The sequence below is a fragment of the Ambystoma mexicanum genome, chromosome 4q, assembly GCF_040938575.1.
Source record: "Ambystoma mexicanum isolate Mex_15411 chromosome 4q, UKY_AmexF1_1, whole genome shotgun sequence".
Lineage (NCBI taxonomy): Eukaryota > Metazoa > Chordata > Amphibia > Caudata > Ambystomatidae > Ambystoma > Ambystoma mexicanum.
This window is the reverse complement of record NC_090928.1, coordinates 336,523,455-336,539,700: the sequence shown is the minus strand read 5'-3', so window position 1 is coordinate 336,539,700 and position 16,246 is coordinate 336,523,455. Positions and strand designations below refer to the sequence as shown.

The 16,246-nt window shown below is 48.4% G+C and overlaps 1 protein-coding gene across 4 annotated transcripts in view; it reads left to right on the top strand.

Annotated features, from left to right (window-relative positions):
- The first annotated feature begins 2,351 nt into the window (after window positions 1-2,351).
- CRIM1 (cysteine rich transmembrane BMP regulator 1) overlaps window positions 2,352-16,246 on the top strand; it is a 1,425,558-nt gene continuing 1,411,663 nt past the window's right edge. For 3 of the 4 annotated variants that reach the window (XM_069607925.1, XM_069607923.1, XM_069607922.1), the window contains exon 1: window positions 2,355-3,262. In XM_069607925.1, the coding sequence (XP_069464026.1) occupies window positions 2,959-3,262 (304 nt within the window). In that variant the 5' untranslated portion in view covers window positions 2,355-2,958. Of the gene's footprint in view, window positions 3,263-16,246 lie in introns of all 4 variants that reach the window. The other variant, XM_069607924.1, reaches the window with a different exon arrangement.

Sequence of the window (16,246 nt, the reverse complement as noted above, 5' to 3'; positions counted from 1 at the left end):
CCCGAGAAGCTCCATGTCACCATAGGTCTTCCTCAATCTGCCTCTTTCCTCCCTTCACCCTCTTCAATTAATCCAGAATAGGGCGGCAAGATGTATCCTTGGCCTCAAGCCCAGGGACTGTATCTCTCCGGCCTTAAATTCTCTCCACTGGCTCCTGGTGGCAGCAAGGATCAAATTCAAGACCCTCTGCATCACCCACAAGGCTTTCTGGGGCTTTGGATCCGGCTACATCCAACTTTCTCTCCCTAAATACTTCCCTGTCAGAGCCCTTCGGTCCCCTGGCTCCAACTCTCTGCAGATCATACGCGTCTCTAAGCAGAGAGTGGGGGTAGATCTCTTTCTTCAGCAGGAGCCCCCCTCTGGAACGGCCTCCCCACCCCTCTCAGACTTGAGTGGGATCTCCTTAAGTTACGGAACCTGCTCAAGACTTTCCTTTTGTCCTCCTCTTTCCCGCTCCCCCTCCCTTGCTAATGTCCCCCTGCCACTGTTTTCCTGGTCCCTTACGTGCCTTACTGGGGCCAGGGCCTCCCCATCCAGTCTAATCCAGCACCCTTTACCAGCAGACCCTTACTTCTGGTTTCCCTTGGCACTTACCCAGTACCTGGGGACCATGCCTTCCTGCACTTCTTCCCCTTCCCTCATTTTAGCACCCTGCACTTGCACAGTCTGAATGTCACATGGCCTAGTATGACTGTTTTTACTTATTGTTTTTTCTCCCCCCCCCCCCCTACAGCCTCCCTCCCCACGTCCTCTTGTGACGCCTGGAAACACTTGTGTATAGGTGTCTTACAAATGTGCAATAAATAAATAACATTTTGGGGGGAGGTGTCTGGAGCCCGCTTAACTCAATTGCGTTGCACGCCTGATCCTCACCACACAACATTCTGACACTTTTAAAGCAAAAGCAGAGCACGAGACTGACTAGTTTCTGGGGTGTTAATGTCAGACTGAAGAGGACTTGCCCTCATTATCTACAACTGACAAAGTCTTGTACTGATGACACAAGCATCTGCTCTTTAGAGTACTGCGGGCAAAGTGAGCGTATCTTTGGGCAATACGCGGCACAGCGGGTGGGGAGTTGGGCTTATGAATGGCCCATTGCCCGACCTTCTTCTTCTGTGCTGTACACATTGGCGCGTGCACCCTTGTGGCCGAGGAATATATATATATATACTGACTACAATTAAGTGGTTGCTTTCAGAGAGCCATGCCATGCTGCGATCCCCGACAAAACAGAGTTTGCTGAATTCTCTGCACGCAGCAGCTGGATGGACGGGGACGTAGCTTGGATGTGATCACCAGGGGCTAAAGACTTGGTGAAGAATAGCATTCGCCTACCTCTGCTCATTTTAATTCCCCATCTCTATCATACCATGTAATCTCATAGCTAAATGGCCGACCACTGAGACAAAAGTATTCCAGCCTTGCTCGTTAACCATTTTACGTGATTCTGGGCACTGACTGGCGCTTCGGGTTCCTTCTCTGCCAACGTCCAGGTTGAGCGCTACATTAAATATGGACACCTCATTTCTCTCCCCACAGCTGATCTGTCTCCTGTCCAGCTCCGAGCAGCGGCAGTCGCTCCTGAAATCCAAAGCAATCCACCGACATCGAGGCGCGCCAGGCAGCCGGGCTGCATGCCTGGTGTTCCGCTGGGAATCAGTGGGCACACACGTTTGAAAGCACACATGTATGTATCTGCTATTGTAGAAGCTTGGCCAGGCGCGCGGCTTTCGAGACGGTGATTCAAAGGCGACGGGTTGAAAACACGCTCATTTTCAGATGTGTCCTGTCGGGGGCAGCAGAACCGCTTCCAATTAATGAAGGGAGAAAAGCCCACGGGGGACTCTGTGCATTAAGAGATATAGGGGGGTGAGGCTGTGCGCGAGTTACATCCAGGCTACAGCATCCGATACAGGCTTAGAGTGTACCCTGGGATTGTTGGCACGGGGTGATTAATCAGGAACAGAGCTGGCTCGCTGATGTGTGAATGCAGGTGCACTCACTGGCAGTACCGATGCAAGGTGGCACCCAGTGTCGAGACCGTGCACCCAACGGCTCACCGAGCAAATGAATAAACGTACTTCAATGAATCGTTGAAACGCCATTAGTGAGGTGCAGGGATGTGTCTTTTTGGAGTACATCGGGAATTGGGGTGCCCAACGCACATTTCACTTGATCGCAGAAAAATCATTGCGTCCGAGGCAGCAGGAAGCACGGCTTGACTGTACCACCGCCCCACAGCAGTGGAAGAGGAGGCGCTATGAACGGGGCGGTACCAGTGGCTGGAAACCACCAACTGCGAGTCTTTGGGGGCGAGCCCGGCATTGTGATGTCACGGCATGAGGGGGCGGGCACAGCCGGTAAGCAGAACGGGCCGTGTTCCTCCCCTGGATGAGCCACAGGAGTCTGGAGGGGAAAGTGAGGCTGACTCACAGAGTGCTCGGCGGGGCAGAGGTGGCTGCGGGAGCGTCAGGCGCAGCGCACTCTGCACACGGTGGAGCCTGTGGCAGTTCAGGGCGCAGTCTACAGCGGAGCTCTGCCCTCTCTGACGCTGCCTGCGAGGAGCGGGGTTCACAGGGAGTCCAAAATCTCCACATGCCTTAATCCGGAGACTGCAGACCCCCACCCCAAGCCCTGCGGGGTCAACATCACCCAGGAGTTCTGCGAGTAGTGGGCGGCACCTAGCCCCCAGGATCGTACGCATTGGATTTGCTTAAGGGTGGCCTTTTTCTTCAAGTGGAGGTTCTGGCTGTCTGTTGTCCATCCGAAGAAAACTTTCTCAGCCCGCGGGAGGCTGCGGGTGCCTGCGCGCTGAGCACCGCTCTCCGTGCGGAATTTCACGCAGTTGACAGCACCTGGAAAGTTGCGCAGGAAACTGCGGTGACGGGCAACCTGTCCGTGGAGTGCAGGCAGCAACCCCTGGATTCGCTCTTGTTTTTGTGCCCCTCTGGAAGGATGCCCCTGGTTAGGGGGACCCTGCTGGTTACCGGGCTCCTCCTGCTGTTGGGGGTGGGCCCCGGACGGACCCTGGTGTGCCTGCCTTGCGACGAGTCCAAGTGCGAAGAGGAGCCCCGCGGCTGCGCGGGCAGCGTGCTGCTTGGGGTGTGCGGTTGCTGCCTGCGCTGTGCTCGCCAGAGGAACGAAAGCTGTGGCGGCGTCTACGGGCTGCACGGCGCCTGCGACCGCGGGCTGCGCTGCGTGCTGCGGCCGCCGCTGCACGGAGCCTCCGTCACCGACTACCAAGTGGGCGTCTGCGAAGGTATGGGTGCTTTGAGTACCAAGTAACCCATACGTGTAGCCGCCCTCTTGTGCATGGGGGGGCGGCGGCAGTGGTACCCCTTTTAAATGTACACCCCAAGGGCTGCTGGGCAGATTTTATATGTACACCCCAAGGGCTGCTGGGCAGATAACGCTATTATGAAAGTGTTTGGGGCTACTCCCCCCCCCCCCTAGATTGATGGAGCCGGATGGAATTGAGGATAGGGTATCTGATCTTCGCATCTCCAGTGTATTGTGGGAAAAGTAATGCTGCCAGAAATGTGTTAGGAGAGGTCCTCGCTCGATCTCGGGGTTAATGTAAAGAGTAACATGGACAAGCAGGGCAACACGGTACCACCATTTGAAACGGTATCTCCCTAACAAAATGGGAGAACGGGTCTACCTCTAGATTGGGGGCGGGGCTGCAGGTTTATTTACTCCACCCGCGACCCACATACAATCATCCGCTTCTACCTGAGGACCCTATGAATAGCACTTTTTCCCCAAGAAAATGCAACTGCCTGTAACTTTCATCTAAAACCTATGCACTGTGTTTAAGCACCAGAACACTTAACGCGAACCATGCTTCATGTGTAGGGCGCTGTGGCTGTTCTGGCCCCTACCTTGTCCCCCAAACCCCCTTCCCCCAATTTGCCTGTCAGGCTCTGAAGAAACCGCGACTTCACCTAGTACAATGCACATGGATACCGTACAATCTGCGCTCCGGCGGCCGACTGGCTCGTGAAGCCTCCTCAGCGGTAGGTGCACACGGGCGGAGTAGGGAGGGGACTATGCGTCTGCAGCGCTTCCTTATGCATTCTCGCCGCACAGTCATTTAAGAGATGCTTAACTTGGAGGAGTATGTTCATCCCTCTCCTCAGCATTCTTCAAAATGCAACCGGCCTGGTTCCCATTATCCTGCACTGGTCTCTCTTCAACGTGTTAGCGGGTTATCTCTTGGGTATACGCTAGCGGTTTCCGACTCTGGAGCATCGGATAATTTTGAGGGACCGTCTTGCTATTATTTGAACTTGAACGCTTGGCATGACCCCGCCGTATTGGTGCGTCTGTTCTAGGTCGGCCAGTTCAGGCCCTAATTCAAGGTACAGCCCCCGCCCCCTCCTCTAGTGCTGGGTGTATTGTTGCTCTGTGAGGACCGAGGATTCTGCAGTGGGGAGGGCCCAGGGATGGAGCCTACCGTGTCGACAGTCACATTGCCTATCTAAGCCTTGGGTACCCGCACCCGTCACACAGTGGGGTCGAAAGCATCTCTTGGCTAGTTACCGTGGCCGTAAAACGCAGTCTGCTTTTGAACGGAGTTGGGGGTCCTCTATTATACACACCCCCCTAATCGGCTGTGTGAGAAATCGCCGTGCTTCCGCTCCTCGCGCAGACAGATGTGCCTTCGCGGCCCACACGAGAGTAGACTAAAGATAACAAAAACCTCAAGCCAAAAAGGCACAGCACCCCATGTGGGCGAACGGGAGTGCGGCAGCGTGCCGTATCCGTCGAATCACAAACGCTGAATTCTCCCTCCCCGCACCCCGCAATGGTTCCACCCCAGACACAGTGGCGGGGGCTGCTGTTTACTTTAATGCCGAGGGTCACTTGGACTAGACCCTCAAATAACCTTTCAGCACGGATATATGTAAAGCGGTGTTGTTTATATGTTAAATAAAAGGGGGTGAGGGGCTGCACTGCGGGAAATGTTTCTTGTTGCTTTTGAAAGGTTATAGACGCGCTCCCCGAAGTTCCGTTTGCTGTGCTTGTTTGTGGGGATGGGTTTGGGTGAGTGGGCCCACTTGACCGCCGCGGGGTTCTCGATTGAGGGGGAGTTGATCTCCCACGAAATCTGAGTGCCGACCCTTCCCTTCTCCGGCAGCTCGCCTCGACCGCCATTCACTTTCTCGGCGCGGAGGTGCCGGGCTCCGGGCCAGCCCCGTGTGGCGCAGCTCGTTTTAGCCGCCCTGGGAAGAGGAAGTCAAGTTTGTTTTCTTGAAGCCTGCCAGGAGTCGGCGTGGTAGCAGCGCCTCTGTTTATCTGTGCACATGTCCGCTACTTACAGTCAGTGTTTAGAGGGAATTACAGGATTTTAACACGTGTGGTTTACTTGGTACATACACGCTGGCTCGCAGTGCTTAAGGCTGTGTAAATACTAGCAGGTCACAAGTAAGGGGATTCTGTGGCGGACGCTTGGGTGTGACGACTGTCAGGCGTGGCATACTGTGTTTTAGGTTAACGGTGGAGATTACCATTAATATTTTTTGTGTTCTGCCAGCCTACCATTGGCATCGCAACGTTGAAGCAGGGAGGCGGTCTCACTGACCAACTCCAAACCCTCCTCGGAGCCCGAGCCGCAAACCGGACAAATCTGAACTAATTTAGGCCAGGTCAATGTCGAAGTCTCGCTTCAGCCACGGTGCGGAGACGAACGAGACGTGTGGTGTTCCCAATTCGAAAGAACTTCGGGGACAGTGGTCGAAGTGTATGACAAGAAGTGGTGAAAGGGGGACTGTTCCCGCTGGCCTGCCCCTGGTCCTCACAAACTCCCACCACCACGCCCCCTCCCATGCGCAATTCAAACCCCCCAAACAAACACCTGCTATTCAAGGTAATGTTCAGTTCACCCAACTTCTTCGTACACCTTTTTATTTTAAAACTAAACCATTATGGAACGGTTTATTTTTTTAAATTAAAGGAAATTTAAACATAAAAAAAGTAGTGGAGCACCGCTCCTGCCCGCTTAGACCACTGCCTGTGTGTGTGCGGCATGCAGGCGCTTGTGCTTTGAAAAGCATCCACTACCAGTGCTGGAAATGTACGTTTTTAACTTTAGGATCACACCAGCGGAGGCGGTGGGTCCCGGATCCGTGAAAATCCAGCCCACTGCTCAGCGGACCAGTATGAACTGCTATGAGAGCCTTCTGTCATTCCAGCTTGGAAGGTCTCAGACAACGTATAAGAACTAGGTGTGAGCAAGCCAGGTGCTGAAGACGCCATCCACGCAGCTTGCGTACCCACAGAAGGGAACCGCAGGAGAGCATTGTTGGCTTCACCCTGAAGCAAAATATTTCTTCACTTTTTTTTTATTTTTAACCCTTGTGTTTATGGATGAGTATGTTTATCCTGAATTCCCATAAGCAGTCATTGTAGGCTCCTACAACTTTCACAGCTAAGCTAACATCTAACTGCGTTTCGCACTCCAGTTATGTTTAATGAGGCCTGTATCGTGAAGGTCCTCCTTTATCCAGTACATCTCCCTCTTGAGGTTATTTTCAAATGTTAGGTTGCGAGTCATGCTGCAGCTGCATCCTTGTTACTCACATTTAGAGTGATTACCACTGCTTCCATTCATTTATGTAGTCGTTCAAACCATGTGAGGGGTAAATTCCTCCCCCTCGCCCCAATTATACGATACAGGAATGTGTTGTTGCACGCTAGTTGAGAGCGTTTGTTTTTTCTTGTGTATTGTCTTAAAAAACAGTGTGCACCTGAGGGGCTCTGGCAACGGCCCTGTTGGCAGAGGCTTGGGGTACTGGAGCGAGCTAGTTTTTTAAATCTCGGGCACCTAACTTGGGGAGTTTGAGAGACACTTGCTGGTGAGAAGGCACATGTTCACATTTCGAAGGGCTATGCTATGCAGCAACCCCTATCATGAAACTACCATTCTGTATCAGGGGGCCAAGCACTGTTTGTGATAGGTTGCTCGAAAATGTTTGCCTGGCGGTGGTGGAGGAATAAGGGGTTGAATTCCCATGGGGAGTTGGGGCGGCCTTGTCCCCACATGGGGGAGTGTTTGAAAGAACTATTTTGTTTCTGCTTTCTCTAAAGAGGAAAATGCACTCTAGCAGCATGTACGAGAAGAGCAGTGACCGATGTGTGGAACGTATTGCTAACGGATCTCCTAACATTCCCACAACCAGCTTCTGGTGACTGAGGGAAAAGGTCGGAAATGAAACCATCTCAAAACTCTAAAGTGTTGGATTCACTGAAAGATGGGTCTCCAGGTTACATTTCTGCGTTAAAGTGCCATTGGGGTGGCCTTGAGCCTTTTAATGAGTAATCAAAGCGTCACGGTAGGTCCCTCCAGAAAGAATTGTATTGGAAGAGAAGTGACCTGGAAGCCACAATGTAGGCAGCTTTTTTTTTTTTGGGCGCCAATTTTTCCAGCTCATTTGACTACTCGCCCTTTTCTTACAGATAACCATTTTGAAGAAATTGTCTGAGGAAGATACTCGCCCTTTTCCTCTCTCCGTCTAGCAAATGTCCTGGTAATGTTAGAACGAAAACGGCAATTTTGGGTGAACGTGGCTCTATGGCAGTCAGATTGACTGGGCTGTCCACTATCCTAATCCGCTTCATGAGTAATTCACATGGTCGCAACGTTGGGTCAAATGTGGAAAGATGTCATGGTGCATCTAACTTTGGTGTCATATCTGCCGGTTCCCACATTGCAGAGTACACTTCTTATTACTTTCATTCCTTGGGTATGGCCATGTTGGTTTATCCACAGTAACTCAGATTAATGTTGTCAGCACCTGCATTCGACTAGGATTATGAGTTTACAAGTATATTGGGAAAACTCTACAATAAACGGAGCACATGAAATTATCCAAAAATCAAACCTAATCCTACAAAATGTTGAATTCTAAAATTAAAAATAACCATGTCTTTTTAATGGTAATGCAACATATGCTAAATTGGGCAAATGTATTACTTTCAAAACTTGACAGGGTTTGAAATTCAGGGGAGAGGGGAGCTATTTAGCTCCTGCTTGTAACAAAGAAGATCCTGGTTAGCTTGGTGCCAACTCATGCCAACTTTAGTCTCGGGAGGATAGCTCGGGGGCAATGTGCTTGCCTTGGAAGCAAGACGGCACGGAGCACCACCGGGTCGATCTAAGGGTCCGCGCTTGGAAATCGCTGGGTATTCAGCACGTTATAAATTACCTATCATATATGCCGAACACACCTATGGGAATATAAATCATAAATCTGTGCTTTTGGGACAATCTATAAATAAGCAATTGGACATGTCTGTGATATTTAAGGCACAGCAGGGGTGTTTCTAAATAATAACATGTTAAGTTTGCGATTTTATGTTGAAGTTAGGTCGCTATCTACTAACTCCTGGTTCCCCCAGTGGTAAGTCATACTCGCCGGTTAATGCCGGATACCAAGGAGCTGCTGTTAGCTTCTGCTAACCTAATTTTAATTTCGATCCCTGATAGATTATTTTATAAATATTGTGCACATTTGGCTAGGTAGTAAGCCTTAAGCACGGAATTAAAACAACATCAACTATAATTCATATACAACAAATAATTTCTGTGTATCATTGACCTTTCCTTGACTGTCTTCCAGTATGATATTCCAATATTAAAGATAACTGATCCATAACCCAAAAATGCTAGGCCGCTGAAAAACTTGCTTGTTAATCTAATTTATTACAGTAAACCATTAGGTGGTTGGGAGTTTTGGATTTCACCAGTATCGTTACATATTTTCCAAGTTTTTGACTTTCCTGAGTACTCCCTTCTAGTGTTCATAACTTCGTGTTTCCAACCTATTAGATTTCAACAGCATGAAAGTTCTTCCATCTTGATTGGTGGAAATTGGCCTACATGACACTTTATTTTGTTTTCTTTTGTTGGCTTAGGTATACCAGAGGGACTGGGGGTCACACTACAAGCTCACCGTTCTGGCTCCAAGGGCCCATCAAACCCTCCCCCCCCCCCCCCCAGTGCACAGATGGAGGACTCTGCCAAGGGCAAAATTAGAACTGTCGTTTATTACACAAACCGACAGGGATCATACAGGACATTTGAAATCTCCTGGACTCTCGGCTCTTAAGCCTGTCAGGCCAGTTTGTTCGATTTCTGTGTCACAACATGGGGCTGTTCACCAAAAACTTACGAGAAGATAGGATTGGGTAGTTGGAGTGGTAGTGCCTTTGAATGGCACCTAATAGATACTGGTACTCTCATATCAGGTGGCTTGACTGCCCCTTCCCCAAGAAGCTATCCATTACATTGTTGCAGGATTACCATTGTCCCTTGCCCTCTGCCATCCACCCCTGGATTTTTGTTCCCTGATTGGCTGAAGCTCGTCTCCCAGGCCTGTGACCCAGCTCTGTTCTAAGCGCTCAAGTGCACCTTCTCAAGGTGATTAGCAAGAGTGTGTTCCCAATGTAAATGCCAGTGCCACCAGTTTGCCTGTGTGAGTGACCTCAGTGTTGCAACATTGTTAAAGAATCCTTTTTTCGCTTCATGTCTGTGTTGCTGAAAACCGTTAAGTCTTCCCACCGCGGCTGAATGACCATTGTCTGGCTCGGCTGCATCGCACGTTTGAGGACCTCAAAATCAATCTCTCTGCTCTGCAGTTTGAGGATTTTTTCTGCTCTTGGGCAGATGACTGCGTCTCTTAGCTTCGGAATGGGCTGTTTGTCTCTGACCTTGGCTGTGAGCCCTGGCCTGTTGTTCTGTGCAGCCTAGTTCTGCTTTTCTTTCTCTCGTCCTGTGGCTTGTGGCCTCATGTAACTTCATTATAGTTATACTATGATTTCTATATATCTATACAGTGCTATGTTTCCTATAGGTTAGTAGGATTCGGTTCTTCAAGGCTTCTTTATACGATCCTGTAGTTCCGTAGGGTTAGTTTAGTTAAGCGCCAGCAAGCTTACTCTGCATCTCTTCTTTCGCCTAGCATTCAGTGTTTTTGCACTTGGCTAATGAGAAAAATAATAAAAGCTTTTGACAGTACGTATACGTATCTGTCCTCTACAGAACTGTGTAAGCATGTTCTTCGTGTGAGCACATGTGTGGCTGTGTAACTTCATGGATGGCTGCTAGTTTGCTTCATGACTAATGTGGCTATGTTGTGGTGTCACAAATGATGTCGGCACAATGGTTTTCCGTTGTTTGTCAATTTGATCCATCGAGGCATTTGGATCCATGATAAGGGTAGCGGCACCTGGATCCATAAAGACATTGACCGGATAAGGTTTAAATCGCTGTCTAAGAGAATATCTGTTTGCATATGTGGATGTCTCTGGCCCTCCTGGGGGCTGTCCAATCAGTGAGTTGCTTTGTGCGTTGTTGACTATTCGGGCTGTCATGTTCATAGGGGTGAGATGGTGCATTCCAGGGACCCTCTCTTCAGTTAAACAGAAATGCCCAAATTACAGGAACGTCCCCGCCCAAGTACCACCATTAAGGAAATGGGCCTTAACCTTGAAGTGTTCCTGTTCCTGCAACTAAAGGCTACAGTGTTTTTGAAACATAGAAAGGGATTAGGTTATGAGTGACAGTCGTATCCCCGGCTCCATCTCCGGCCTGGTAGGGACACTACAGCCTAGGAAATCTGGCATGTTGGAGCAGTAATTCCAGACCTGTGAGCTACCTGGGGGGGGGGGTGGCATAAGGTGGTAGCTGTAGGCCCCTCCCTCTGTTCCTCCCTCATTCCCCCCCCCCCCCAAGTTCCTGTCCATGTCCTGTAGAGTGGGGGCGGGGGGCAGAGCTAAAGGGTTTAACGGTTAAGTTGGAACATTGCTCTTTTGCCAATATCTGTCCCCATTTGTACATATTTATAAAGGTTGTGCCTAACATCATAATGCAACGCTTGTATCATGGGACGTCTGAGGGTGGCCCCAGACCCAGGATTTATTTTGTGCCAATTCATATGAAGTCCTAGAGACTCATCAATATTTCTTAAGGTGATAAAACACAGTGAAGGAATATGGATTCCAGAGGGAATCCCTGCAGGGTGAGGACAGGGACATGGTGCAGCAATCTGGTTATAGTACAATGTAAGCCGTAACATGATACTGTTTCTCGGGAGCAGACATCCCAACAGACAATCCATCTTGATTGTTGGAATTCACACAAGTTCATCAATGCACAATGTGGAAGCACCACAGAAGTGGAAATACTGCAGGTAACGGAGAAAGAGCTTGGCACTGTATTCACATGGAGTAGGTTTGGAGGTGGGACTTATGCCTGATGCAAAGGTGCCCACCAGCCTTTATGCATGCTCTGGAACCCATGGGCCCACAAAGCTGGGGCAAAACAACGAATTGCCTTAACCAATCCCAAAGCCTCATACAATGGGGAAAATGAGTTCAACCTATCGGAAAGGATATTGGAGGGTAGGCACTGTAAAAGGCCAGGGAATGGGAAGGCTAACTATGTAAAAGTCCTTCGGGAGCAGGCAGCGGCACAGAGGGAGTGAGAGCCATATCCCATGGTCGCGTCGAGAAAAGCTTGACCCTGGACCATGCACAATAGACGTGTTGAACCTGTATTGGCCCTCTAAGATGAGGTGGTGCTCTTATAGGATGGATGGAGATGCAGAAGTTAGTCAAACATCAATAAAAAGATTTGACTCTGAAAGTTCAGAAAAGGTACTCTGTTTTATTAACAATTTCCTAAAACGGGGAATACAACGGACATCTCATGGCAAGGTCTCAACGATTGTAAGCTTTTTCATCACTGACGTCGCTCTACGTGGCAAACTGGATTGTGGTTGGATAACGGAAAACATCTACATATACTTTGTATGGGTGCGGGGTTGTGATAGGACCTGTATTGTCAGGTGGGCAACTAAGCCCTCCTAGTGTAAATAATCTTCATCGTAACAAAATACATGACTATTTATTGGTTCACAATCTATAGGGCTCTTTGATATGTGGCCCGCTATAATTGGTTGGCACCCTTGTACCCTTCTAGACTATTCCACTTACTAGCAGAACGCAAGCTGGTACCCCAGGTGTTGGTGGGTTGGGCTTGACCATGCCTCTCCACCCAAATAACCCAACATCTATCATCACTCTTACTGTCTGTCATCCAATTAGCCTTTGAACATGGCCTTGCAAGCCTCACAGCTCCTGGGAATAAAAGGGAGTATGAGCATGCTCGCCTCTTCTCGTCTCGGCGTCGTCTGCTCCAGTCTATTTCCATCTAGGTCACGTGACTGGAGACCACGTTTTGAGCTTCTTCTCTGTATTTAATGGTTTTAAAACGAATAAAACTTGGCACTCATTGTCCTTTTGCTGTACCTTGGCAGGACTTGGCCCGTCTATTGCATTCATTGTTTCTCTGAAAGCTAGACAACCAGTTCTCGGCTGCACTGGCCTTTTGACGCTTGGCCAGACAAGCCCTCTTGAATTCTTGCTCATCAGCTACTTTTATTAACTGAGCCACACTTTCAGCTTCCCTGTCCACGGGGTCCCAGTTTGCCAAAACATGATGTGGAACATCCAGATTTCCTATGCATATATACCTTGGAATTGCTGCAATCAATTGACTACGTATAGCCAGCCTTTGTGATTACTTAGTTCTACTTGCATTACAGCATCTGTACAATTCTAAAATTGTTTGCATTTTCTTCTGTGCTCTTCACACATGTAATCTACCTTCATTTTGCATGTGAACGTTTACTCAATTCTTTACTTCGTCACCAGATTCTATATGTTCTCTTTACTTTCTGTTCTGTCTCTCTTCTCGGTGTGTCACTTTGCATCATGTGACGTCCCCAGTCTGCTCTTTTATTCATCTTCTCTCGTTCTTCAGGGATCCTTCCCAAGAGACTGTGAGCTCTTCGTGGATACATAAAGAAAGGTTTTCACTTATTGGGTACTTTGCTTCAAAGGCTGCTTGTGTTATTGGCATCATTACAGGTATCTTGCTTGTCACCATTTCCGGTTCCCAACATATAGGCAAGTTAGGGGCGGGACTTCCGGTAGAGGCTTTTGCCTCCTTCTCTACAGTGTGGTGTGGAAGGTTGCAGAACACCTAGGCAGACGGGCCAAACTTCTGATGTTGAAACGGATGAAAGGTCCTAGGAGCTTGAAAATCCTGAAGGAAGTACGGTTGCTTTCCCGCAGAAGGGCGCTAACACCTTTATTGATCAGTCGTCCTAGATGTTTCTTTGTGAAAAGGGAATGAGAGCTTGTTGCAATTTGTATAGGCAAAATGAACTGTTCTAAAGGAGCAGCTGGGCACTCTATCCCAGACACACACTGAAGTGAGCAAAAAGTGATTAGGCGCTATATCCATGACACTTTCAAAATGAACTAAGAAAATTATCTATATGCTATATCCCCGAGTCTGTTGTGATTGAAGAACTGGGAGGGAGGAGGAGGGGTAGCCTCCCAACTAGAGACCTGGGTGGGAGGAGGAGGGGTAGCCTTCCAACTAGAGACCTATGTCTCTTTATGATTCTACTAATCCTGTCACTTTTTTTCTTGGAATAACTCTAGAGGTTAGTGGATTGCTTAGTAGAAGAAAGAAAATCCATAGGTCCCAGAGGCACTCTCCACATAGTCTTCCCTTTTTGCCCAGGTGAGCGGATTGAAGAACTCCGGATAAATCCCTTCTTGAGGAGAGAGCTATCCTTTATTCCTACAAAGGAAGAGTAGACCTACCTAGAGACCCCGAGGCTTTAGTTTGGCACATCATACTGCGTTTTTCTTTGGTACATTTTACTGCAGGAGCACTGCTTTGTTTGAGCTAATCCCCTAGCCTCTATAGGCATTTATCCAAACCACCTGCTTATGACGTGTCATGAAAAAAGGTCAAAACAGTACTTCTTGTATTTTATTAGTCCATTGCACATCGGTTTGTCCAAAGCATCTTGTTAGTGAATGTGGTTTCTTAGCAGTGATGGTGGTCTCTGTGGGTGCGTCAGCTATTTTGAGGTGATTTATCCTCATGGATGTTCCATGTAGGTAGTGGTATTGTCATTTCCACAGCCTTCAGAGATGATATTGAGATTGTGTAGTTGGCACAGGGTAGTCGGGCCCTGGGCCTTATGCGACTCCTGGGTGTCTATGTTGGTGCAAGTTTCTTCAGATGTGGTCCCAGCAGAAGGGCTGGTTCCTCCCTGCATGAGCCTCCCCCCATCTCCTCTTTGTTGGGGACTTCTTGATTTAAAAATAAGCGTTTGTAGAACTCCTTATTAGTGCTTTCAGGAGTTCTTGCTTGTGCACATGCCTGCGGAAGGCTGGGATCATCTGAAGTTTGTGTGCGGTCACAGTAGCGTGGTCTTCTTGATTGGACATGGTGTGGCTCTATTCATGTGTCTGGGTATAGCGGTGGGTCTCTGGACTGATGTAGACTGTGTCCCTTGGCTGAGAGAGCAACCAAGTTACAGCAACTTCATGGAATCTGTTTCACATACAGTGATGAAGGATGCCAAATATGGTGGCTAAGTGGGATAACGCCACTTTTTTGACGCTAGAACGATTGGTGCAGTGCCATATCAAAGTGGATCTGCCTCACTTCTCTGCAGTATTGAGGTCCAGTTTTCCTAAATCATGAGCACATGATCTCCAGAACTTCAGCAGTGCTACCGTACCTTGATGAAGAGCGAGTGCTTGGACCACCAGGCAGATACGCTTACCATGACATTTGGCATCTCTCTGAAAATCAACCTTTCTACCCTGGGACATGGAGGGCCTTTTATTCAAAGGTATACGTGGCTTCAGTGCATTTGGAAAGCGTGCTAGAGGCTGGCTTCTCCTTGGTAAAAACGAGAGGGGATGGAAGACTGCGTGTTTTCGTTTTTTGCATTTGTTCGTAAATGGTCATGCAAGGTGCCTGTCATGCGAGCAGTGCTCCTTGTGTGGTCCTCTTCTTCTTAGCACTGTAGGGAGCATTCTGGTTTCTACATGAAATTAATTAACCATTACTGGGACTTATTAACGTTTCTATCTTCTGTGGCTTTGGTGGGAGGCTTAGGTACCACAGCGCTTCTGTGTTGAGACCGCAACTCCGGCTATGGGACATTACCCTTGCAGGAATTGCACCACTTGTAAATTTACCACGGCAACACAACGCATGGTGGTACACAATAAAGAATGTCAATTTTAAATGCCACAGCACCTGTAAAAGCTGCATTGTCATATATGCAGTACAATGCCCTTGTGCCAAAATGTATGTGGGTAAAACCTCAAGGCAACCCTGTACCCGCATATATGAACACGGGTCCAAAATTCTAATGAATTCCCTATCCCACTTGGTCAAACACTTAATTGAAGACCAGATTAAATGGTGTCGCTGACAACTAAATGCTGCCGGCAACTACCTACTACAGGATTTGTTGGCACGTAGTGAACAACACTGGAGGTATGCACCGTGGACCTTTGAAGATGGTTTGAATCGCAGAGAAGAATGGCAACCCCTGGGGTGCATTTTGTCACCGTTTCTCTTTTTGAAGCAATGTACACCTTTCGGATGTCATCTATGCATTCAATCTTATTCCATCTTCCATGTCAAAGAATGGAACACGACTGGGAGTTTGCTGTGGATGTATGTTGTCCTCATTGGTCGGCTTTTCATCATCCATGCCTGACACGACTGTTGTGAGTGGTTTAATTGGATACCAACATCTTTACATTGCGGTAATTACACACGCGTTCCTACAATAGCTGCCATTATCGCGCTGGTTTGGAACACTGTACATAGCTCTGCTCGTTAGTGGAAAGTGTTGCTCGGAGTGCCTATGTCAACCCAGTGGTATTGGGTATTTCACACTTGGGATGCACCTATCGGGGCCTTTGTTATGATTTCCGCGACAAACCAGTGTTTTATTGCTCCTTTTCTGTTCTCCAGTTTTCGGGCACCTTGCATTCTATTCAGCTGGAATAAGTTACCAGCTAAACACACAATTCGAGTGCTGTTTCCCTTGTAGTTATTGGAGTAGAAGGCGGCCGTTATGCGTGTTTGGAAGTGGAGGCTATCGGGTGAGAATGATTTAGCTCCATTTACTTGCACGAACTAACATTTCATTTTTGTGCTTTCTTTTTACATTCTTTGTTACAATTTTATCTTTGTCTTGTTTCCAGAACGTTATACACGAGTTATCCTTTTCTCGAGTAGCACGAATTGCTGAATATGTTCAACCAACTATGGTGAATCATACAGGTACTTCTTGTACAAGGGACTTTATTACAATTTTGAGTTGGGTTTTAATTCGAGTCAATTTAT